At 37.7% G+C, this 22,441-nt stretch overlaps 1 protein-coding gene across 1 annotated transcript in view; it reads left to right on the plus strand.

Moving 5' to 3' along the window:
- The window catches only part of TTC8 (tetratricopeptide repeat domain 8), a 54,024-nt gene extending 39,250 nt beyond the window's left edge, over positions 1 to 14,774 (plus strand). The window contains exons 10-14 of the mRNA XM_010384126.2: positions 6,877 to 7,016; positions 8,379 to 8,553; positions 9,149 to 9,271; positions 11,799 to 11,882; positions 14,077 to 14,774. Coding sequence (XP_010382428.1) covers positions 6,877 to 7,016; positions 8,379 to 8,553; positions 9,149 to 9,271; positions 11,799 to 11,882; positions 14,077 to 14,193 — 639 coding nt within the window. The 3' untranslated portion in view covers positions 14,194 to 14,774. The remainder of the gene's footprint in view (positions 1 to 6,876; positions 7,017 to 8,378; positions 8,554 to 9,148; positions 9,272 to 11,798; positions 11,883 to 14,076) is intronic.
- Positions 14,775 to 22,441: the final 7,667 nt, after the last annotated feature.

The following is a 22,441-nucleotide window of genomic DNA, read 5'->3' on the forward strand; positions in this document are numbered from 1 at the left end:
TTTTTTCTATGCAGGTGTATTCCTAGGTATAACTATGAATGGAATCCTTACTTTTTTTTTCTCTTGTATTTTCTATTTGATTATTTCTGGTGGATAGGAATGTATTACTTTTTAAACGTTTTTTTGATACTAGCAACTCCTTAAATTTTAAGATCTTGTTCATAGGTCCTCTTGGATATTCTAAGTAAATAAAACAATCATCATTTGCAAATACAGGTGGTTTCACCTCTTCCTTTCAATTATTTTACCACTTCTAAAAATATGTCTTATTGCTTAGGACTTCCAATATATCTTTGAACAGACACATCTCTGAAATTCCTTGAAAATGCTAGGTATGATATTTTGAAATCATGTTGTTAGAAAAGAATGGAATATATTAATAGCTGCTATACCTAGGTGATAGTGTATGAATTTTTTTTATACTTTCTGTATTTTCCAGATTTTCCATAATAAACATGCATTACTTTTTAAATAAAAGTATTTTAACGTTGTCTAGAAAAACTATGATTTCCTTTTGAAATGTAATTTTTATAAATGTATAAATAGAAGACTTTGATCAATCAATAAAAATACTCTGTACTCTAAATTGAGTATGAATAAAACTTTGACCGACAAGCTAAACCAGTGGAATTCATGCTTGTTCTGGTGGTGACTATGCCAGTGCAATTGGAGCTCTGACCTTTAGGCCCTTGCCTTCTGCTCATTTCAGCCCTTTTGCCCTTCTCTTCTTAGGCAGGAAGTGCTAGCAGAAAGAGCTAGAGAACTATCCCATCTTTATTGCATGGTTGCTGGTCAGAAGAATTCCTTCCAAGCCTCTGTTACAGTCACTGTTGCTGTGGCTGTGATATGGAGTAGCTCTGGAGCGGATTCCTTTTCTCAACCTTTCCCTGCTCTAAGTTGACTGTACACTTGAAGGAAGAAAGGAGTGGAGAGGAAAGCCTCTCAGTTGTAGGGAAAATCATGCACAAATAGAGTGATCAAAGACTAAGCACAGACTTGAAATAGTTGGTGGCAGTATTTCAGTCTTTTGCCTTGAATTTGCATAGTTAATTTCCCTTATGTCAAAGTTTACCACACCAAAGTCAGATTTCCAGTGTATTCTTTTTCTCTTTATGTGACAATAGATGTTCAGTTAATCAGTAAATTGGTTTTAGCATTGCAGCCTGCGCTGTGTATGCCTGTAGGGTTTTTGTTACATACATCATGCTTGTCCCTGGCTGGAGGAATTCCATTCCTCTATGTTCTCTTCTTTTTATGTATCTTTCATTGTTGAAGATATCTTTTTAAATATTGTCTATTTTAGGATGAATATGTTGAACTACTTATTGTTCGTTGTTTGTTTAAAATGATTTATCCTTGCCAGATTTCTTTGTTGGTTGTTTCAGTTTTTCTTGAGGTATTTTGTTTATTCATTTGAAAGACAGATCTTAATTTTAGCTGTTCTTTGTTGAAAGGCATTTGCAATTAAAATCCTTACCCTAGAAATGTTATTCTAGGGGTCTTCAAACCTTACTGTGTATGAAATTACCTTGGGAGTGGATGGGAAGCATGACCGATCCTCTTCCTCTGAATCAGAAGTCCTGGAAGCTGGGACTCAGGCATCTGGATTTTTAGCAAGCTCACTAGGTGATTGATTCTGATGCAAAACAAGATTTGAAAACTACTGCAGCATTCATTTTCTGCCGTTATTTAATTGTATTTTAATCCCAGAACTTTGGGAAGCTGAGGTGGGCGGATCACCTGAGGTCGGGAGTTTGAGACCAACCTGACCAACATGGAGAAACCTTGTCTCTGCTAAAAATACAAAATTAGCCTGGCTTGGTGGTGCATGCGTGTAATCCCAGCTACTCGGGAGACTGAGGCAGGAGAATTGCTTGAACCCAGGAGGTGGAGGTTGCGGTGAGCCAAGATCGCGCCATTGCACTCCATTCTGGGCAACAAGAGTGAAACTCCATCTCAATAATAATAATAATAATAATAATTTAAAAATCTAATTATAGATTTTGTATCGACATTTTGAGAATTGGATAAAAAATAACCACTGTAAAAATCACTTGATACCAAATTTATTATATACTTGAAGTGGCATTTATATACTTGAAAATGTTATTTTAAGTCTACATTAATAAAATCTATTCTAGAACTAGTAAAATTTAAACAAATCTGATAAAGGAATAAAGAAACAAAATAGGCCGGGCGCGGTGGCTCACACCTGTAATGCCAGCATTTTGGGAGGCCGAGGCAGGCAGATCATGAGGTCAGGAGATTGAGACCATCCTGTCTAACACGGTGAAACCGCGTCTCTACTAAAAATACAAAAAATTAGCCGGGCGCGGTGGGAGGCGCCTGTAGTCCTGCTACACAGGAGGCTGAGGCAAGAGAATGGTGTGAACCCAGGAGGCGGAGCTTGCAGTGAGCCGAGATTGTGTCTCTGCACTCCAGCCTGGGCGACAGAGCGAGACTCCGTCTCAAAAAAACAAAAAAATAAAAAAACAATAAAGAATCAATGTGTGTTCATATATATGAAAATTTAAGATGTGATAAAGATGGCCTATTAAGCCGATTGCATTACTTGGTTATTTAATAAATAGTTTAAAAATAGAGCTGGATGAGTAATGATTTATACTATTCATGACTGCCAGATTTAAAACTTTAAAGATTTAAAACTTCAAAAAATGAAACCCTGAAATTTCCAGAAGTAAACACTGATGAATTATTTGTATAAATTGGAATGAGGAAGATTTTTCTAATCATGACACAAAGTTAGAAAGCCATAATAGCAAAGATTGATAAATTTGAGAATGTCAAAGTTAAATTTTCTATATGGCAAAAACAAAAAATAGAAACCAAATCCATATACAACAAAACAAAAGGTAAAAATATCAAACAGGGAAAACAGTTGGCATACCTGGGACAGACGAAAGACTGCTTTTGATTTCCTCACACTACACATTGCTTAAAAATTGCTGAAGTTGGGAGGTTTAAACACACACACACACACACACACTCTCTCTCATCTATTTAGTCAAGAATGTAAACATGGAAACGAGGTATTTCCATGTCATGATGTGGCTTTTCCTTAGGCTGTTTCCTTTCAGCCTACACAGTGGCCACTCACCCTCTCCATGAAAGTAAGATCACCACAGAGATGAGACAACAACCAAGTTCCAGCTGCGTTGACTAAACTGCCCCCGTTTAGTACTTAGGGCTTGGTGACACCTGTTTGGAAGAACTTAATTAAGCCATCTAAACTTTTCCTCTGAAGAGAATGTTTATAAACAGTGAGCCTTCCTGTGTTTTTGAACTATGGTCAACATCAACACAGGCTCTTTTCATCTGGAATAGAACACTGTCAATGCCCAGGGATTCTTGAGCCACACCTCAGCCTCCAGCTCTCCTGTGTCCCAGAGGGCAGTGTTCCACCCAAGACTCCCACACACACAATAGTGGAAGGACAAAAGATAGAATAGGATAGAAGAACAGACAAAAGATAGGAATTGGCAGCTCACAGAAAGAGAAATAGAAATAATATCTGATGTGTTAAATGCCTAACCTTTGTCATAATTAAAGATATAAAAAACTAAAACAACAGTGATAAGCCATTTTTCACTCAATCAGATTAGCAAAGATGAAGAAGTTCTATGTTATCTAGGGTTGCCCAGGGTGTAGAGAAACAAGCTCCATGTATGAACATTTGGAAGCTTTTTGCAGTTATTGATTATATTTTAAAATGTGCATGCTCTTTGACCTGGCAGTATTACTTCTAGGAATTTTCCTTAAGGCTGTTTTCATACAAGTGCACAAAGATCTGTACAAAGGTGTTTTTATAGTATGTTTTTTGGTTGAAAAAAGGAAACATATGCTTGGTCAAAAAGGGACTGGTTTAATATTGATGGAACACTATGCAGAAGTATTATTTAAAAATATGAAGTAAAGCTTTTGGTTTTGATATGGAAAGAGTCAAGACACTGAGTGAAAAAATAAACTGTATATTGAAATGTATAGAATGATTCTGTTTATGGTTAAAATATGCACACCCATGTATATGCTTATGTATGAACAAAATTTCCTGAACAATACAAAAAAAACTATTAACAGAGCTTCTGCCTACTGGAATTTGGGGACAGGGCATTTACTTTTAATTTTGTACCCTTTTGTAAGGTTTACATTTATTTAGCATAAGCACGTATTTTATAAGTTTATAAAACTTAATTGAAAAACTGCATATGAGGTTGTCCGTACAATAGGTGTTTCAGTCTAAAATTCCTCGAGATTACATAAATCAATTTCTGTGTCCATTAATTAAGTATACAAGTATTCAAAAGTAATTTTATAGAACCCAAAGTCTTGAACCAACTGGCTTATTGAGGCTTGAGCCTTCTTTGCTTTGGGCATTGCCACCTTTGGAAGCTGTAGCACTGAAGCCTAGCACTGTGGGATGCTGTTGGCTTTGAAAAAGAATTTCAAGTGTAAAGCACATGAAGAAATATCTATAAAGCATAGATTTGGGTCAACTGGTGAATGTTTTATTAGGGTTTTATGGGACTGATAAGTTAATCCCTCTTCCTCCATGTTGAGAACCAACTGAGAGAGAGAGATACAAGATTTAGACAAATGGAGGCCAAACCGTTAGCTTGATTATAGATAAAGGCAGAAGTGGAGCTTTTGGCTTTAGATCTATGCTCAAAAGGACTTAACGACCTTCTCTCTCTGGGTTAAACAGACTAATCTACTCTGTCACAAACATGGTTGTACAACCCACAGACTTTCTCCACTCAGAAGAGCTTATTATTTTTCATAAAAATGTTATGTATGTGAACAGGTAGTAGGTTTAATGTATGTCATTTAGAATGAATTAATAAGTAAATGTTTAAAGATATCTCAGTTGCAATTTCTAGTATTAATCTATATAACTTACATAAACAAAACTACTTCTCAGCAATTTTTAACAGTTTAAAATGAATCTTAGACCAAAATGTTTGAGAACCTCTGTTCTAATGGAAACATGGGAAGCTGAGAACATTTTTTAGAGTTGTTTAATTCTTGTTTATTAATTTTTCAGTTTCCAGAATACTAAATTTTGTGCTAAGAAATGGCACGCGATATGATCTTGCTCTAAAGGAATTTACCATATTTCATGGACTCTAAAAACATTGTTTTTCACATTTTAACATCTCAGAACTTGAGGTGCATCTTAAAATGGATAGCATCTTTTTATTTTTGTGGCCAAGTAGCAGTTGCCATGTAGTTGTCATAGTCTGCTTATATGGAAACTTGGGTAATTACTCTTGGGAGCATGGTAAACCTGGTAATTATTACTGATTGTTGCCTGAAAGCTTTTGTTGACACCTGCTGGTAAGATCAAGAAAACACAGGTATCAGCATAACAGAATGACTGTCCATAGCTTGGAAGAAAATCTTGGAGACAATAGTAGAGCACTTTTAAGAAGTATTAAAAGTGGATTTTAAATGTTCTTACCACAAAGAAATAAGTATGTGAGGCTATATATATGTTAATTAGACTGATTTTCTCACTCCACAATGTATGCATGTTTCAAGATGTCACATTGTATCCTGTAAATGTATACAATTGTTGTTTGTTAATTATAAAGAAATGCTGTATCATCATTGCATAGAACAATACTGTGTGGAAACACCTGGCCATTGATGACCAAATCAAAAAGGGATTCAGAAGAATTTGATACTTCTTGTGAAAGACGAATACTATATTTAATTTGTTTTGCTTATGTATATGTACTTTATATAAAGTATGCAAAAGAGTGATCTGTGATACAATCTGTGTATGAGTATGTCTAAATATATCAGTGAGGATCAAATAAAAATTCTGTTTAAAAAAGCACTGTGTGGTGCTTCTTACAATCAGTAGAGTCTCTTATATTTGATATGATTAAACTTTAACAAAAAGTATGAGTCCTTCTCTAATGAGAACAAGTTCACATAATAAACGCCATGGAAGTTGAGAGGTAGAAGACAGCTATGTGAAGTGAAGGCATTAGGGAAATCTTTGTGAAGGATGTGGAGCCTGAACTGGGCCTTGAAGGTGGATTTGAGAAATATAACATTCATTGATAACATTAGATGCATATATTTATGATTATCAGTATTTTAGAAAGAATATATAATAACTATAGAAGGTTTATTTAGTTTTTCATTTTGTATGTATTTCTAAGCTTGGTCTCAGTTGCCATCTTTTCTTTCCTGGACTCTTGATCTTCCTGCTACCACGCTTTCCTATTTTGGTATGTCTAGTGTGCAGCAGTCAAGTTATTCTTTCAAAATGCAAATTTGATTGTTATTCCTCTCCTAATGGATTTTTCTCAACTAGAAAAAAAATCTGAAGCTCTCACCATGGCTGACAAAGGCCCTGGCTGCCTCTCATTGCCTTTTGCGCCACTTCCCTTTTTCCAGCCTCATTTACCTTCGTAACCTCTCAGGCTCATACATTTGCTCTTCCCTCTGCCCAGGGTGAGCTTCCCCCAGATATGCTCAGGACTTGATCCTTCACTTCAGTCAGGTCTCTTCAAATAGCACCTTCTCCGAAGTGGCCCCTTCCATCAACCCTTCTGAAGCACACCCTCCCTGGTCTCTCTCTCTCCTTATCCTGCTCTGTTTGTCTTCACAGCACTTAACCTTCTATTACATGTTTGTTTGCCTTTCATACCAGATGTCACCTCCTTGAGAACAGTGACTTTCTCTTTTTGTTCATAATGTATCCCCAGGGCCTAGAATGGAGTCTGGCACATGGTAGCCTCTCAATAAATACTTATTTAATGAATGGACTTAAATCAGTCAGAAAAAAATAATTTCTTGTCCAGTATTAATAAAATATTGCTCTTCTTTCTTGATGGAGAATAGGAAATGAACAATATGTCATCAGCAGCCGAATACTACAAAGAAGTTTTGAAACAAGACAATACTCATGTGGAAGCCATTGCATGCATTGGAAGCAACCACTTCTATTCTGATCAGCCAGAAATAGCTCTCCGGTTTTACAGGTGCACTTCACATCCAATTCGTAGAACTACTTTCCTATGAAATATTGATAAAATAGTAACAAAGATGAAATGAAAGTATAGAGAAAATAAGATATAGGCCATGTCTTTATGAAACTAAAATTTCAACACCCAGATGTATTATGAGCATTAAAGTGACATCCAATAATGGAAACATGCAGATGTCTGGCATGTTGCAGAAACACACTGGACAACTGACTGAGTTTTAAACCCCATTGTCATTGTATGCATTAGCCATTTTGTCATCAACCAGTAACAGTTTAATAGTTACTTAAAACTTATAATCATCACTGCCTCCGTTAATACCAGTAAACATAAAGACACTGAAATTGAAAGGTGAAAAGATTTGCAAAGAGCATTTGGCCCCATATTCTGAACCTTGATAAGGACCTGAAACAGAATCACCTGTTTTGGGCAGCATTGTCAATTCTTGTCCAAATATTTTTTCAGTCTAAATAAATTATATTCACTGATTCTTCTTTGAGTACTTATTTCATTCTACATACGACTTCTGAAATTAATTTTTAAATTTTGATTTCCTCTTTAGCCCTTGGGTAATATACAAAGAGATGACTGACAGCTGACAAGGGTTCTTTCCAAATATGTGTTGGAGGCATAAAATGTAATAATAAGAATGCTATTCTGTGCACCTGCAGCTGACTCTACTCCCCAGCCCCCAAAGTGGGTCATAGGTTTCTCACAGCAGCTGGGCTGGATTTTCGTTTGCTTATATGAACTCGCTTGTCCTTTGTCCCATGGGATTAATGATGCATAGAAGCAAATGGGGCTCTTGAGCTGCAGTGTGAAAGCTAAGTGGATAATGTGAGGATCCACTGATGGTTTTGTCTTCCTCAGTGGAAGCTCGTTGGAGTTCAGTAGACACAGCTGAAGCACAAAGTACAGAGAGCCAAAAACGGGTTCCAACTCAGCTGAAAACGTAGAGGTTAATGCTAAACACAGTCCTCAGATTGAGTTTTAGGAATTTACCCTATGGGCAGCAAAGCTTTATAAAGCTGAAGTGTGTGGGCTTTACCTTTTGTGACTATTTCTTATTTTGGTTCTCTAACAAAGCATTGGGGGAGAAAACTTAGATCAGTTGTTTTTCTTTGTCTCTAGACACATTCCCCGTGACTAGTACCATTATAAAAGATAGCTGTTTGTATTTGCTTTAAACATTTTTTCATTTACTATAACACGTTGTATTTATAATCTTAAGGAGTATCAAAAATCACAAGATGAATTCATGTTTAACCATGTAAAAAAAAAATATATATATATATATATATGTCTTAAAACTTACAAAGTTGGTCTGACACCAACATTTGTGTGTTCTTTTTTGAAAAGGCGACTGCTGCAGATGGGCGTTTATAACGGCCAGCTTTTTAACAACCTGGGGCTGTGTTGCTTCTATGCCCAGCAGTATGATATGACTCTGACCTCATTTGAACGTGCCCTTTCTTTGGCTGAAAATGAAGAAGAGGCAGCTGATGTCTGGTACAACTTGGGACATGTAGCTGTGGTATGTTGTCTTTCTGATACAATTTCTGTTCATAGAAAGTTGGTTTGAGCCAGACACAGTGGCTCATGCCTGTATTTCCAGCATTTTGGGAGGCTGAAGCAGGAGGATTGCTTGAGCCCAAGAGTTCGAGACCACCTTGGGCAACATAGTGGGACTCTGTCTCTACAAAACATTAAAAAATTAGCTGGGTGTGGTAGTGCACATCTGTAATCCCAGCTACTCTGAGGGCTGAGGCAGGAAGATCACTTGGGCCTAGAAGGTCAAGGCTGCAGTGAGCTATGATCGTAGCACTGCACTCCAGCCTGGGTGACAAAGTGTGAGACCCTGTCTCAAAACAAACAAAAAATTAGTTTGAAGAAATTATCCTAAATCCAGGTTGATTGTAGTCTTATGGGGAAATTTAGAAGTTTCTAGGAGTCCTTGTGGCTTATTTTATATTCTCGGGTTAAATCCACTTATATAGAATTCACGTTGACTTCTATAATTGTATGGCACTTGATGCTTTTTGTCTGGTAGCAGAAGAGATATCTATGAGGAAAGAAGGGAGGAGGAAGTAAATGGACCCATGGGTGTGAACAGGGACTTTCTTTTGTAGGGAATAGGAGATACCAATTTGGCCCATCAGTGCTTCAGGCTGGCTCTGGTCAACAACAACAACCACGCTGAGGCCTACAACAACCTGGCTGTGCTGGAGATGCGGAAGGGCCACATTGAACAGGTCGGTGAACTGGCAGCAGCACGCTGGGCAGTCTGCTTTCTTCAGAGAAAAGCTGTCATGTGTGGTAGCGTTACAGCGTATGTATTTTAAAATGAGCTCTAGAATCTGACAGGCGTGGATTTGAATCCCAACTCTGTTGCGTATTAGCTGTGTGACCTTGGGACAAGTTACTTAACCATTCTGAGTCCAAAATAGAATGTTTGATTTTATTAAGACAAATCTGCGCCTCCCCAGTCTTCCCTGTCTTAGTGAACTGTTCTACCAGTTGCCATCCCCTGTCTACTACATAACTGCTCAAGCCAAAATCCTTCGAGCCACCCCTGAAACCTCTCTTTTTTTATTGTTTCCCCCTGCCACACCTGCGCCCACATCATATTCAGCAAGCCCTGTCATTCTGACCTCAGAGTCCCATCACATTCTGAGCCTGGCCACCTTTCTCCATTCCCACAACCCTTCTTCAGACTGCCCTCATCTCTTGCGTGGACTACTATGAGAGCCTCCTAGCTGGTGTTTTTGTTTCCACTTACATCAGCAAGTAATTGCACTCTATGATACACTCTTCTCAGAACAGCCTGAGAGATTTTTTTTTAATGAAGACTGTTTAATACTACTTTGCTTAAAATCCTCTAGTGCCTTCTCCTTGAACTTGGAATAAAATCTGGACTTGAAACCATGCCTATGGCCTGACGCTCCAGGTGACCTGGCCTCTGGCTCCCTCTCAGACCGCATCTTTTGCCACTCCTTCTTTCCCACTGACTTGCAGACACGTCGCTACCTTGCTGCTCTGCAGACAGACAGTGCTCTGTCTTCCTTTAGGGCCTTTGGAGTGTTCTTCCTTAAGATCTTACAATGACAAATTTCTTTCTTGTCATTCAGGTCTTAGATTAAATGCCACCTCCTTAGAAAGGTCATCTCCCCCATCAGTCTAAAAGAGCCCTTAGGTGCTGTCACATCTCTTACTTTTTTTCTTCACAGTATTTACCACTTTATCAGATATTTTCATATTTATGTGTAGGATGTAGAATGTCAGTTGCATGAAAAGAGTGACCATATCTGTCATGTAACTGTTATATTCCCAGCATCAGAAACAGTACCTGCCACACGGTAGGTGCTCAGTCACTATTTGTGGAATGAATGGACGATACATAAAATAGAGTGTAACAGTAGTGACTTGAAGGGATTGTTTGTATTAGATCATGCACTTGGCATAGTAGAAGCATAGTATGGAGCACATGGTAGATGCTTAATAAATTGTATTATTATAATGATATACGTAAAACAAAAAGTTTAAAATACTAAATATGTTCATACAATATTAGTGGCAATCAAGGGCAAATATTATTACATTCTCCACTTTGGAGATAAAGAAACGGAAGCTTGAGGAGGGTAACTTTGCCCAAGGTCACAGACATGACGAACAGCATTGCCAGTACATTAGTCTGGTCTTCTAAGCACAATGATAAACTTTTAACAACAACAAGGAAAGAAAGGTCATTGGATGTTACCTTTATTGCATGAATTCTCCCAAAGTAAGGAAGATGGATTTGTAGTTTATGGGCTGTTCTAAAATGGACACTTGTTTGTCAGGAACTTTGCCTATATTCATATGATGAAACAAGTGATTTTTGTGATTTTTCTCTGTTCCCATGTTGGTGATTTTCTTTTCCTCCTACTTATTGTAGTTTCTCTAGCACACAATTGATTTGAAATGTTTTGGTGAAAGATTTCATAATATGAACTTCATTTTATTAAAAATTATATCTGTCATTCTATATGAACTGATATCACTTTGTTTTCCATTTAAAAAGATATACAAATTTGTCTTCAGGGTCATGGATAGACGTTTTAGATGTAGCTACAAGTTGAGGGGTTGTTAGCAGCTTGTAATGTTGAATTTGTGGTCTTAATGAATGTATAAGCCTCTCATGCTAATCAGTGGTCTCTGCAGTATATGATCCTATGATCGCCAAAAAAAAATGTGAATGTTATATTTTGAGTATCTTAGAGAACAGAAAGCTTGTCATATTCAATTGCTGTCTCACTAACAAAACTGATCAGCACTATGTTAAATAGTTGCTCACTGTCATCCAGCACAGAATTTTAGGCTTTGAAATTTACAATGTTTTTTTGGTTGTTAGGTAATTAGAGCCTGCTTAGTCAATCAACAGCAGTAAAAACTAGATTAAGAAGAAAGTTGTAGTATTGAGAAGATTGTATTTCAAATTGCATGTCATATTGAAATACAAACTTTATGAGAACATTGGTTCCCAAATAACTTTAAATGTACTCTGATTCTCTTATTTTCTGTGTCTTGTGAAGCATTTATTATTAACATAATTTTGGCAAGGTATCAGTGGTTAATTGTATTTCATGAGGAATGTTGTCTGTATTTATCACAGGCTCATGTTATTAAGTCCTGTCATAGGTAAAGAATTCTTTTACCAAAAAAAAAAAAAAAAATCACAAATATAGTGCTGATATATGTTCATACGCCTTTGGTTTTTCTTTTCTTTATTTTTATACACAGGCAAGGGCACTATTACAAACTGCGTCATCTCTAGCACCCCATATGTATGAACCGCATTTTAATTTTGCAACAATCTCTGATAAGGTATTCTTTCTTTATTAATTTTTCATCTGATCTCTTCTTTTTTGTTTTCTTGGTTTTAAAAAATGTACAGATAAATAAGGAAATTCTAACCTCATCTTCCTGAAAGAAATGACCTTTTAAAACTCTTAATTACTATATTTATTTATACATCTTTACTTCAAGGGACAGTTTTTAAAACTTTTAATTTATTGCTGAATATTGACTAAACTCCATTATAGATTATAGAATTATTTTATGTTTTGAAATATAGCATTTAGTCATTGAAGAAATTCTCATTTAATAACTCCTGGTTTGGGAAGTATTTAGCTATTGACTTTTACAGCAACAAAATCCTGTGTATTATTAGTAGATCATATTGCCACCAAGTTTCTGGTACAATTGCTGTAAAATTAGTGATATTCTAATGTGAAAGCTATCTTAGCTATGAAAAATATGGGGGAAATGAAACTTAATACTGTATTGCAAGTCAGTTAGTATCCAAAAGCTAAAGGGAACCACATGACATTTTTAACAATAAGAAAACAAGCAAAAGACATCTAATAACTAGCTTGTACTTGGAAGGTGAGTCTGTTTTGAGAATAAGGAAATGGCTAAAAATATTTGTGATGTAAATTAGGGTCCTGATAGACCGTAAGATATTTATAAAGATGTTATTTTTCGTAGCATAAATATGAAGACATCTACACTGTCATTTCTATATTGAAAATAAAATAAGCTGTCATTCATGAGTTGTAATTATTGAGCACCTGTAAGTACCAACCACTGTTCTGGGTGCTTTACATACTTTCTCTAATTCTCCCAACTACCCTGCCTTCCTCACTCATTTTTTTCATGACCGATGTTCTGTTTATTGAGTCTTTGCTATATACCAGGCCCTGTTTTTGGCACAGAGGATGTAATGATGAGTAAAAGACAAAAACTTGTACCTCAAGCAGCTTAATTTCCAAGGCTTAAAGAGGTTGAAAGACTTCTGCGTCCTGTGGCAGTGGTAGATTTCAGATTCACACCCAGATCCCAATGATGTCCATGTGTTTCCCACTGCACTGTGCTACTGCTTAGTTAGTTAAACCCCTAAGAGGGCTGGCTTACCTTCAGGAATAGCACCACATTTTAATAATACATAACTCAAATGAGATATCTTCTTTAAGCAAAAGGCTACACTTCCATAACAGAAAACAATATATTAAAAAGAAGTGTTATGATTTAAAAAAGGAAACTTAATTTCTGTTTTAATACATATATATTGTTACCAGAAATCTACCGGAATTTATCTAGATTTTTTGAGTATATACACCAAAAAGCCCTTCCTTTTTAGAACGTATCCATGAATAAAGATATACTCAGTATATCAATAAAGATATACTTAATAATTTATTGTATATTCCAAAATAGCTAGAAGATTTGGAATATTCCCAACACAAAGAAATTATAAATGTTTGAGGTGACGAATACCCCAGTTACCCTGATTTGATCATTATACCTTGTATGCTTGTATCAAAATATTGCATGTACCTCATAAATATAAGTTATTATGTATCAATAAAAAGGATACATTCAGACAGTATGTGTGTTTTTCTTTGGGAATTAATATCAAGTTCATTGAAAAGCAGAGACATGCTTTATAAACTTTTAAAACCAGATATTTTCCCAACATTATTGTGCCAGCACCACTTAAAACCTCTCAAAACATGTTATTATGCCTTAAATACAGGAGTTTTTGCTTAAATTTTCTGTCTAAAAGGTAACAACTCTAATCAAAATATGTTTTTGTTTGTGGTACCTTACAGATAGTTTTCTCTAAGTTTTCTGAGCTATCTAGAGCTGGCTGTTTCAGCATGCAAATGTCATTTTACATTTATAATACTATCATCAGTGACAGGAAAAGAAAACATAGGTTTCTAAATTCATTACCAGACAGCTGTAAATTATTTATATAATTGGTTATTTTATCTTTCTTACATACTTTTCAAGATTGAATTATAATCTAGAATTCTAAAATCAAAGTAGCACAATTAAGCAATTTGCCTTTAAGAATCCTTTGAATTGTGATGTCGGTTGTGGGCTTGTTAAAAAAACAAAAAAAGAACCCTTTGAATTTCTACAGCATGCAGACACTATGTCTTATATTCTTTTTTACTTCCTTGTTCATTTTTTCTGATCTCATTCTATGGTCTTATTCTTGTATTTTTTGCAGATTGGAGATCTGCAGAGAAGCTATGTTGCTGCGCAGAAGTCTGAAGCAGCATTTCCAGACCATGTGGACACACAACATTTAATTAAACAATTAAGGCAGCATTTTGCTGTGCTCTGATTGTTCCTGAGACCACATATGTTCTTATGAAGAGGCATTATGCAAGAGGAAAGAAGTACTATGTCTGTGTATGTATGTATATAGTGTAATACATATATTTTACAAGCCCGTCCTTGATATTAGTGAAGGGGATATATAAGGGTGACACAGAATGTATAATGCAAATTTCATAGTAATAGTAACTTTATAAAATAATATAAAATACAGGATTTAAACCTTTCTAAATAGATCATGAAACTTTCTCCCACATTATATAGTAGATGTTTGTTTATAATGTTTACAAAACATTTTGGTGAATTCCCTCAATGTTTCATAAATGTACATTTTTTAAGGCCTTAAGCTGACTATTAGCCATCATGTAGCTTAAGGAGTCTGAAATCTGCCATTTAAACTGCACCTTTAAGCCAGGTGTAGTAGCATGTGCCTGTAGTCCCAGCTTCTTGGGAGGTGGAGGTGGGAAGATTATAAATAGAGACTTTCCTTTAGACTTTAAAAATGTATTTAAAATTATTTTTATTAAATACTTTGTGATTTCCTATTAAGTTTTAAAATAAATCAGTGTGTATAACACCATCATTTCATTATTTTTTTATGAGTTTTTATTTTAGTCATCTCAGGTGAAACAGGTTTTACAGAAGTCCAGTAATCTTAGAAATTGTCATTATTTTAATTTTATTTCAAATGATGTGCCACCAACTCTGTTTTTTCCTAAAAAGTGATTTATGGGATGTCACATTATTAATATAAGAATATCCAGATTAGAAATAGAGTCGGAGGGCGGAGCAAGATGGCCGAATAGGAACAGCTCCAGTCTCCAACTCCCAGCGCGAGTGACACAGAACACCGGTGATTTCTGCATTTTCAACTGAGGTACTGGGGTCATCTCACTAGGGAGTGCCGGACAATCGGTGCTGGTCAGCTGCTGCAGCCTGACCAGCGAGAGCTGAAGCAGGGCGAGGCATCGCCTCACCTGGAAGCGCAAGGGGGAAGGGGATCCGTTTTCCTAGCCAGGGGAACTGAGACACACAACACCTGGAAAATCGGGTAACTCCCACCCCAATACTGCGCTGTAAGCATACAGGCACACCAGAATATATCCCACACCTGGCCGGGAGGGTCCCACGCCCACGAAGCCTCCCTCACTGCTAACACAGCAGTCTGCCGCGATCTATCCGCAAGGCAGCAGCGAGGCTGGGGGAGGGGCGCCCGCCATTCCTGAGGCTTAAGTAGGTAAACAAAGCCTCTGGGAAGCTCGAACTGGGTGGAGCTCACAGCAGCTCAAGGAAGCCTGCCTGTCTCTGTAGTCTCCACCTCTGGGGACAGCGCACAGCTGAAGACCAACAGGGGAAGTAGCGGGAGCCGGTGCAGACGCGAACGACTCTGTCTGACAGCTTTGGGGAGAGCCGTGGATCTCCCAACGCGGAGGTTGAGATCTGAGAACGGACAGACTGCCTGCTCAGGTGTGTCCCTGACCCCTGAGTAGCCTAGCTGGGAGAAATCCCCCACTAGGGGCAGTCTGACACCCCACACTCACAGGGTGGAGTACACCCCTGAGAGGAAACTTCCAAAGGAAGAATCAGACAGGTACACTCGCTGTTCAGCAATATTCTATCTTCGGCAACCTCTGCTGCTGATACCCAGGCAAACAGGGTCTGGAGTGGACCTCAAGCAATCTCCAACAGACCAACAGACAGTCCTTCTGACTGTCAGAAGGAAAACTATCAAACAGGAAGGACACCTATACCAAAACCCCATCAGTACGTCACCACCATCAAAGACCAGAGACAGATAAAACCACAAAGATGGGGAAGAAGCAGGGCAGAAAAGCTGGAAATTCAAAAAATAAGAGCGCATCTCCCCCTGCAAAGGAGCGCAGCCCATCGCCAGCAACGGATCAAAGCTGGTCAGAGAATGACTTGGACGAGAGGAGAGAAGAAGGCTTCAGTCCATCAAACTTATCAGAGCTAAAGGAGGAATTACGTACCCAGCGCAAAGAAACTAAACATCTTGAAAAAAGAGTGGAAGAATTGACAGCTAGACTAATTAATGCAGAGAAGATCATAAACGAAATGACAGAGATGAAAACCATGACACGAGAAATACGTGACAAATGCACAAGCTTCAGTAACCGACTCGATCAACTGGAAGAAAGAGTATCAGCGATTGAGGATCAGATGAATGAAATGAAGCGAGAAGAGAAACCAAAAGAAAAAAGAAGAAAAAGAAATGAGCAAAGCCTGCAAGAAGTATGCGATTACGTAAAAAGACCAAATCTACGCCTGATTGGGGTGCCTGAAAGTGAGGGGGAAAATGGAACCAAGTTGGAAAACACTCTTCAGGAAATCATCCAGGAGAACTTCCCCAACCTAGTAGGGCAGGCCAACATTCAAATTCAGGAAATACAGAGAACGCCACAAAGATACTCCTCCAGAAGAGCAACTCCAAGACACATAATTGCCAGATTCACCAAAGTTGAAATGAAGGAAAAAATCTTAAGGGCAGCCAGAGAGAAAGGTCGGGTTACCCACAAAGGGAAGCCCATCAGACTAACAGCAGATCTCTCGGCAGAAACTCTACAAGTCAGAAGAGAGTGGGGGCCAATATTCAACGTTCTTAAAGAAAAGAATTTTAAACCCAGAATTTCATATCCAGCCAAACTAAGTTTCATAAGTGAAGGAGAAATAAAATCCTTTACAGATAAGCAAATGCTTAGAGATTTTGTCACCACCAGGCCTGCCTTACAAGAGACCCTGAAGGAAGCACTAAACATGGAAAGGAACAACCAGTACCAGCCATTGCAAAAACATGCCAAAATGTAAAGACCATCGAGGCTAGGAAGAAACTGCATCAACTAACGAGAAAAATAACCAGTTAATATCATAATGGCAGGATCAAGTTCACACATAACAATATTAACCTTAAATGTTAATGGACTAAATGCTCCAATTAAAAGACACAGACTGGCAAACTGGATAAAGAGTCAAGACCCATCAGTCTGCTGTATTCAGGAGACCCATCTCACATGCAGAGACATACATAGGCTCAAAATAAAGGGATGGAGGAAGATCTACCAAGCAAATGGAGAACAAAAAAAAGCAGGGGTTGCAATCCTTGTCTCTGATAAAACAGACTTTAAACCATCAAAGATCAAAAGAGACAAAGAAGGCCATTACATAATGGTAAAGGGATCAATTCAACAGGAAGAGCTAACTCTCCTAAATATATATGCACCCAATACAGGAGCACCCAGATTCATAAAGCAAGTCCTTAGGGACTTACAAAGAGACTTAGACTCCCATACAATAATAATGGGAGACTTCAACACTCCGCTGTCAACATTAGACAGATCAACAAGACAGAAAGTTAACAAGGATATCCAGGAATTGAACTCATCTCTGCACCAAGCAGACCTAATAGACATCTATAGAACTCTCCACCCCAAATCAACAGAATATACATTCTTCTCAGCACCACATCGCACTTATTCCAAAATTGACCACATAATTGGAAGTAAAGCACTCCTCAGCAAATGTAAAAGACAGAAATTATAACAAACTGTCTCTCAGACCACAGTGCAATCAAACTAGAACTCAGGACTAAGAAAATCAATCAAAACCGCTCAACTACATGGAAACTGAACAACCTGCTCCTGAATGACTACTGGGTACATGACGAAATGAAAGCGGAAATAAAGATGTTCTTTGAAACCAATGAGAACAAAGATACAACATACCAGAATCTCTGGGACACATTTAAAGCAGTGTGTAGAGGGAAATTTATAGCACTAAATGCCCACAAGAGAAAGCAGGAAAGATCTAAAATTGACACTCTAACATCACAATTAAAAGAACTAGAGAGGCAAGAGCAAACACATTCAAAAGCTAGCAGAAGGCAAGAAATAACTAAGATCAGAGCCGAACTGAAGGAGATAGAGACACAAAAAACCCTCCAAAAAATCAATGAATCCAGGAGTTGGTTTTTTGAAAAGATCAACAAAATTGACAGACCGCTAGCAAGGCTAATAAAGAAGAAAAGAGAGAGGAATCAAATAGATGCAATAAAAAATGATAAAGGGGATATCACCACTGACCCCACAGAAATACAAACTACCATCAGAGAATACTATAAACGCCTCTACGCAAATCAACTAGAAAATCTAGAAGAAATGGATAATTTCCTGGACACTTACACTCTTCCAAGACTAAACCAGGAAGAAGTTGAATCCCTGAATAGACCAATAGCAGGCTCTGAAATTGAGGCAACAATTAATAGCCTACCCACCAAAAAAAGTCCAGGACCAGATGGATTCACAGCTGAATTCTACCAGAGGTACAAGGAGGAGCTGGTACCATTCCTTCTGAAACTATTCCAATCAATAGAAAAAGAGGGAATCCTCCCTAACTCATTTTATGAGGCCAACATCATCCTGATACCAAAGCCTGGCAGAGACACAACAAAAAAAGAGAATTTTAGACCAATATCCCTGATGAACATTGATGCAAAAATTCTCAATAAAATACTGGCAAACCGGATTCAGCAGCACATCAAAAAGCTTATCCACCATGATCAAGTGGGCTTCATCCCTGGGATGCAAGGCTGGTTCAACATTCGCAAATCAATAAACGTAATCCAGCATATAAACAGAACCAAAGACAAGAACCACATGATTGTCTCAATAGATGCAGAAAAGGCTTTTGACAAAATTCAACAGCCCTTCATGCTAAAAACGCTCAATAAATTCGGTATTGATGGAACGTATCTCAAAATAATAAGAGCCATTTATGACAAACCCACAGCTAATATCATACTGAATGGGCAAAAACTGGAAAAATTCCCTTTGAAAACTGGCACAAGACAGGGATGCCCTCTCTCACCACTCCTATTCAACATAGTGTTGGAAGTTCTGGCTAGGGCAATCAGGCAAGAGAAAGAAATCAAGGGTATCCAGTTAGGAAAAGAAGAAGTCAAATTGTCCCTGTTTGCAGATGACATGATTGTATATTTAGAAAACCCCATCGTCTCAGCCCAAAATCTCCTTAAGCTGATAAGCAACTTCAGCAAAGTCTCAGGATACAAAATTAATGTGCAAAAATCACAAGCATTCTTATACACCAGTAACAGACAAGCAGAGAGCCAAATCAGGAATGAACTTCCATTCACAATTGCTTCAAAGAGAATAAAATACCTAGGAATCCAGCTTACAAGGGATGTAAAGGACCTCTTCAAGGAGAACTACAAACCACTGCTCAGTGAAATAAAAGAGGACACAAACAAATGGAAGAACATACCATGCTCATGGATAGGAAGAATCAATATCGTGAAAATGGCCATACTCCCCAAGGTTATTTATAGATTCAATGCCATCCCCATCAAGCTACCAATGAGTTTCTTCACAGAATTGGAAAAAACTGCTTTAAAGTTCATATGGAACCAAAAAAGAGCCCGTATTGCCAAGACAATCCTAAGTCAAAAGGACAAAGCTGGAGGCGTCACGCTACCTGACTTCAAACTATACTACAAGGCTACAGTAACCAAAACAGCATGGTACTGGTACCAAAACAGAGCTATAGACCAATGGAACAGAACAGAGTCCTCAGAAATAATACCGCACATCTACAGCCATCTGATCTTTGACAAACCTGAGAGAAACAAGAAATGGGGAAAGGATTCCCTATTTAATAAATGGTGCTGGGAAAATTGGCTAGCCATAAGTAGAAAGCTGAAACTGGATCCTTTCCTTACCCCTTATACGAAGATTAATTCAAGATGGATTAGAGACTTAAATGTTAGACCTAATACCATAAAAACCCTAGAAGAAAATCTAGGTAGTACCATTCAGGACATAGGCATGGGCAAGGACTTCATGTCTAAAACACCAAAAGCAACGGCAGCAAAAGCAAAAATTGACAAATGGGATCTAATTAAACTAAAGAGCTTTTGCACAGCAAAAGAAACTACCATCAGAGTGAATAGGCAACCTACAGAATGGGAGAAAATTTTTGCAACCTACTCATCTGACAAAGGGCTAATATCCAGAATCTACAAAGAACTCAAACAAATATACGAGAAAAAAACAAACAACCCCATCAAAAAGTGGGGAAAGGATATGAACAGACATTTCTCAAAAGAAGATATTCATACAGCCAACAGACACATGAAAAAATGCTCATCGTCACTCGCCATCAGAGAAATGCAAATCAAAACCACAATGAGATACCATCTCACACCAGTTAGAATGGCAATCATTAAGAAGTCAGGAAACAACAGGTGTTGGAGAGGATGTGGAGAAATAGGAACACTTTTACACTGTTGGTGGGATTGTAAACTAGTTCAACCATTATGGAAAACAGTATGGCAATTCCTCAAGGATCTAGAACTAGATGTACCATATGACCCAGCCATCCCACTACTGGGTATATACCCAAAGGATTATAAATTATTCTACTACAAAGACACATGCACACGTATGTTTATTGCGGCACTATTCACAATAGCAAAGACTTGGAATCAACCCAAATGTCCATCTGTGACAGACTGGATTAAGAAAATGTGGCACATATACACCATGGAATACTATGCAGCCATAAAAAAGGATGAGTTTGCGTCCTTTGTGGGGATATGGATGCAGCTGGAAACCATCATTCTTAGCAAACTATCACAAGAAGAGAAAACCAAACACCGCATGTTCTCACTCATAGGTGGGAACTGAACAATGAGATCACTTGGACTCGGGAAGGGGAACATCACGCACTGGGGCCTATCATGGGGAGGGGGGAGGGGGGAGGAGGGAGGGATTGCATTGGGGAGTTATACATGATATAAATGATGAATTGATGGGTGCTGACGAGTTGATGGGTGCAGCACACCAACATGGCATAAGTATACATATGTAACAAACCTGCACGTTATGCACATGTACCCTAGAACTTAAAGTATAATAATAAAAAAAAAAAATTATATTATTAAAAAAAAAAAAAAAAAAAAAAAAAGAAATAGAGTCATAGGCCAGGAGTCCCACTTCTGGTCAGCCACAGCACGGAAGTCAGCAATATTCCAGTACCATGCATGGTATAGCAGTCCTAGAAAGGCTCTTAAACTTTTCTCTGCCTTATTTAGTGGAACTCTCATTAAAGTGTTCACACAAGGAAATATGTTAATGGGACAGGACCACTCAAACTCATACTTTGGACTTTGGGATCTCCATGTTATTTTCCATTTTTTTTTAACTTGATGAAAACTATTTGATAGATACTTATATTCTGTTCAGATTTGTATAAATTGTGTACTCAGCTGACAGAACAAAAAAATTGAATTCAAGGAATGATAGCTTGCTCAAGGCTAGAATTCATTACAGACAAGAGAGCAAGGCCCCACGTCACACAGCTAGTTGAGGGTACATCCATGGCTGCAGCCCAAGGTCTTGTTCCTGCACCATAGACTTGAACCTGTCTTGGTTCTCTGTGATGTGTTAGTGCTTATTTAGCCCTTGAGAATTTCCTCAGGTACTATCACATTTCCTAATATTGTAGTCAATATTCAGATTCAAATGGTATAATGTGAATCATTTTCTTAATTTAAAATGAGAGCTAATAAGAATGGCTAAACATTTACTGAGGATGTTGAATATGCCCACCGTTCTAAGCACTTTATGGGAATGAATTCATTTCATTCCCACCGTAGTCCTATGCAGGCTGTTATTATTCCCATTTTACTTATGAGAATACTGAGGCATAGAAAAAAGCTTATTGAACTAGTAGTAAGTACCAAAGATTCAGGTTTAGGCAGTGTGGCCCCTTGAGTATGTGCTCTTAATCACTATGCCAAATCACTTCTGTGTTTCTGCTGTAAATAAATCTACTACCATTTAAAATGAACATTGTATGTGTCAGGAAAATTGAATAATAAGGGAATATTAACACAGCAAAAAATAAATGATTCAATTTTCCTAAGGTGATAAGGAGGAATTTTGTTTTGAATTTCTGTGAATTCAGTGTGAGCACCAAGGCAAAGAATGACTCACAGTGGCTCAGGGCAGAATGATGACATAGCACCATGGCTGACTGTATCAAAGCAACGTTCAGGATGTCTTTGTAACATTTCTTATGGACTGTGTAACTTCTGGCTTCTGTGCCAGCGTTTCTGTAGAAAGAACGCTAATAATTGTTTTCCAGTTTTCCATTGTGGCTAAAGAGGCGTTCAATCCATAAATACAAATTGTTCAACCAAAATTCTCATCGTCGAGCTTACT

This window comes from Rhinopithecus roxellana, chromosome 5 (genome assembly GCF_007565055.1).
Source record: "Rhinopithecus roxellana isolate Shanxi Qingling chromosome 5, ASM756505v1, whole genome shotgun sequence".
Classification (NCBI taxonomy): domain Eukaryota; kingdom Metazoa; phylum Chordata; class Mammalia; order Primates; family Cercopithecidae; genus Rhinopithecus; species Rhinopithecus roxellana.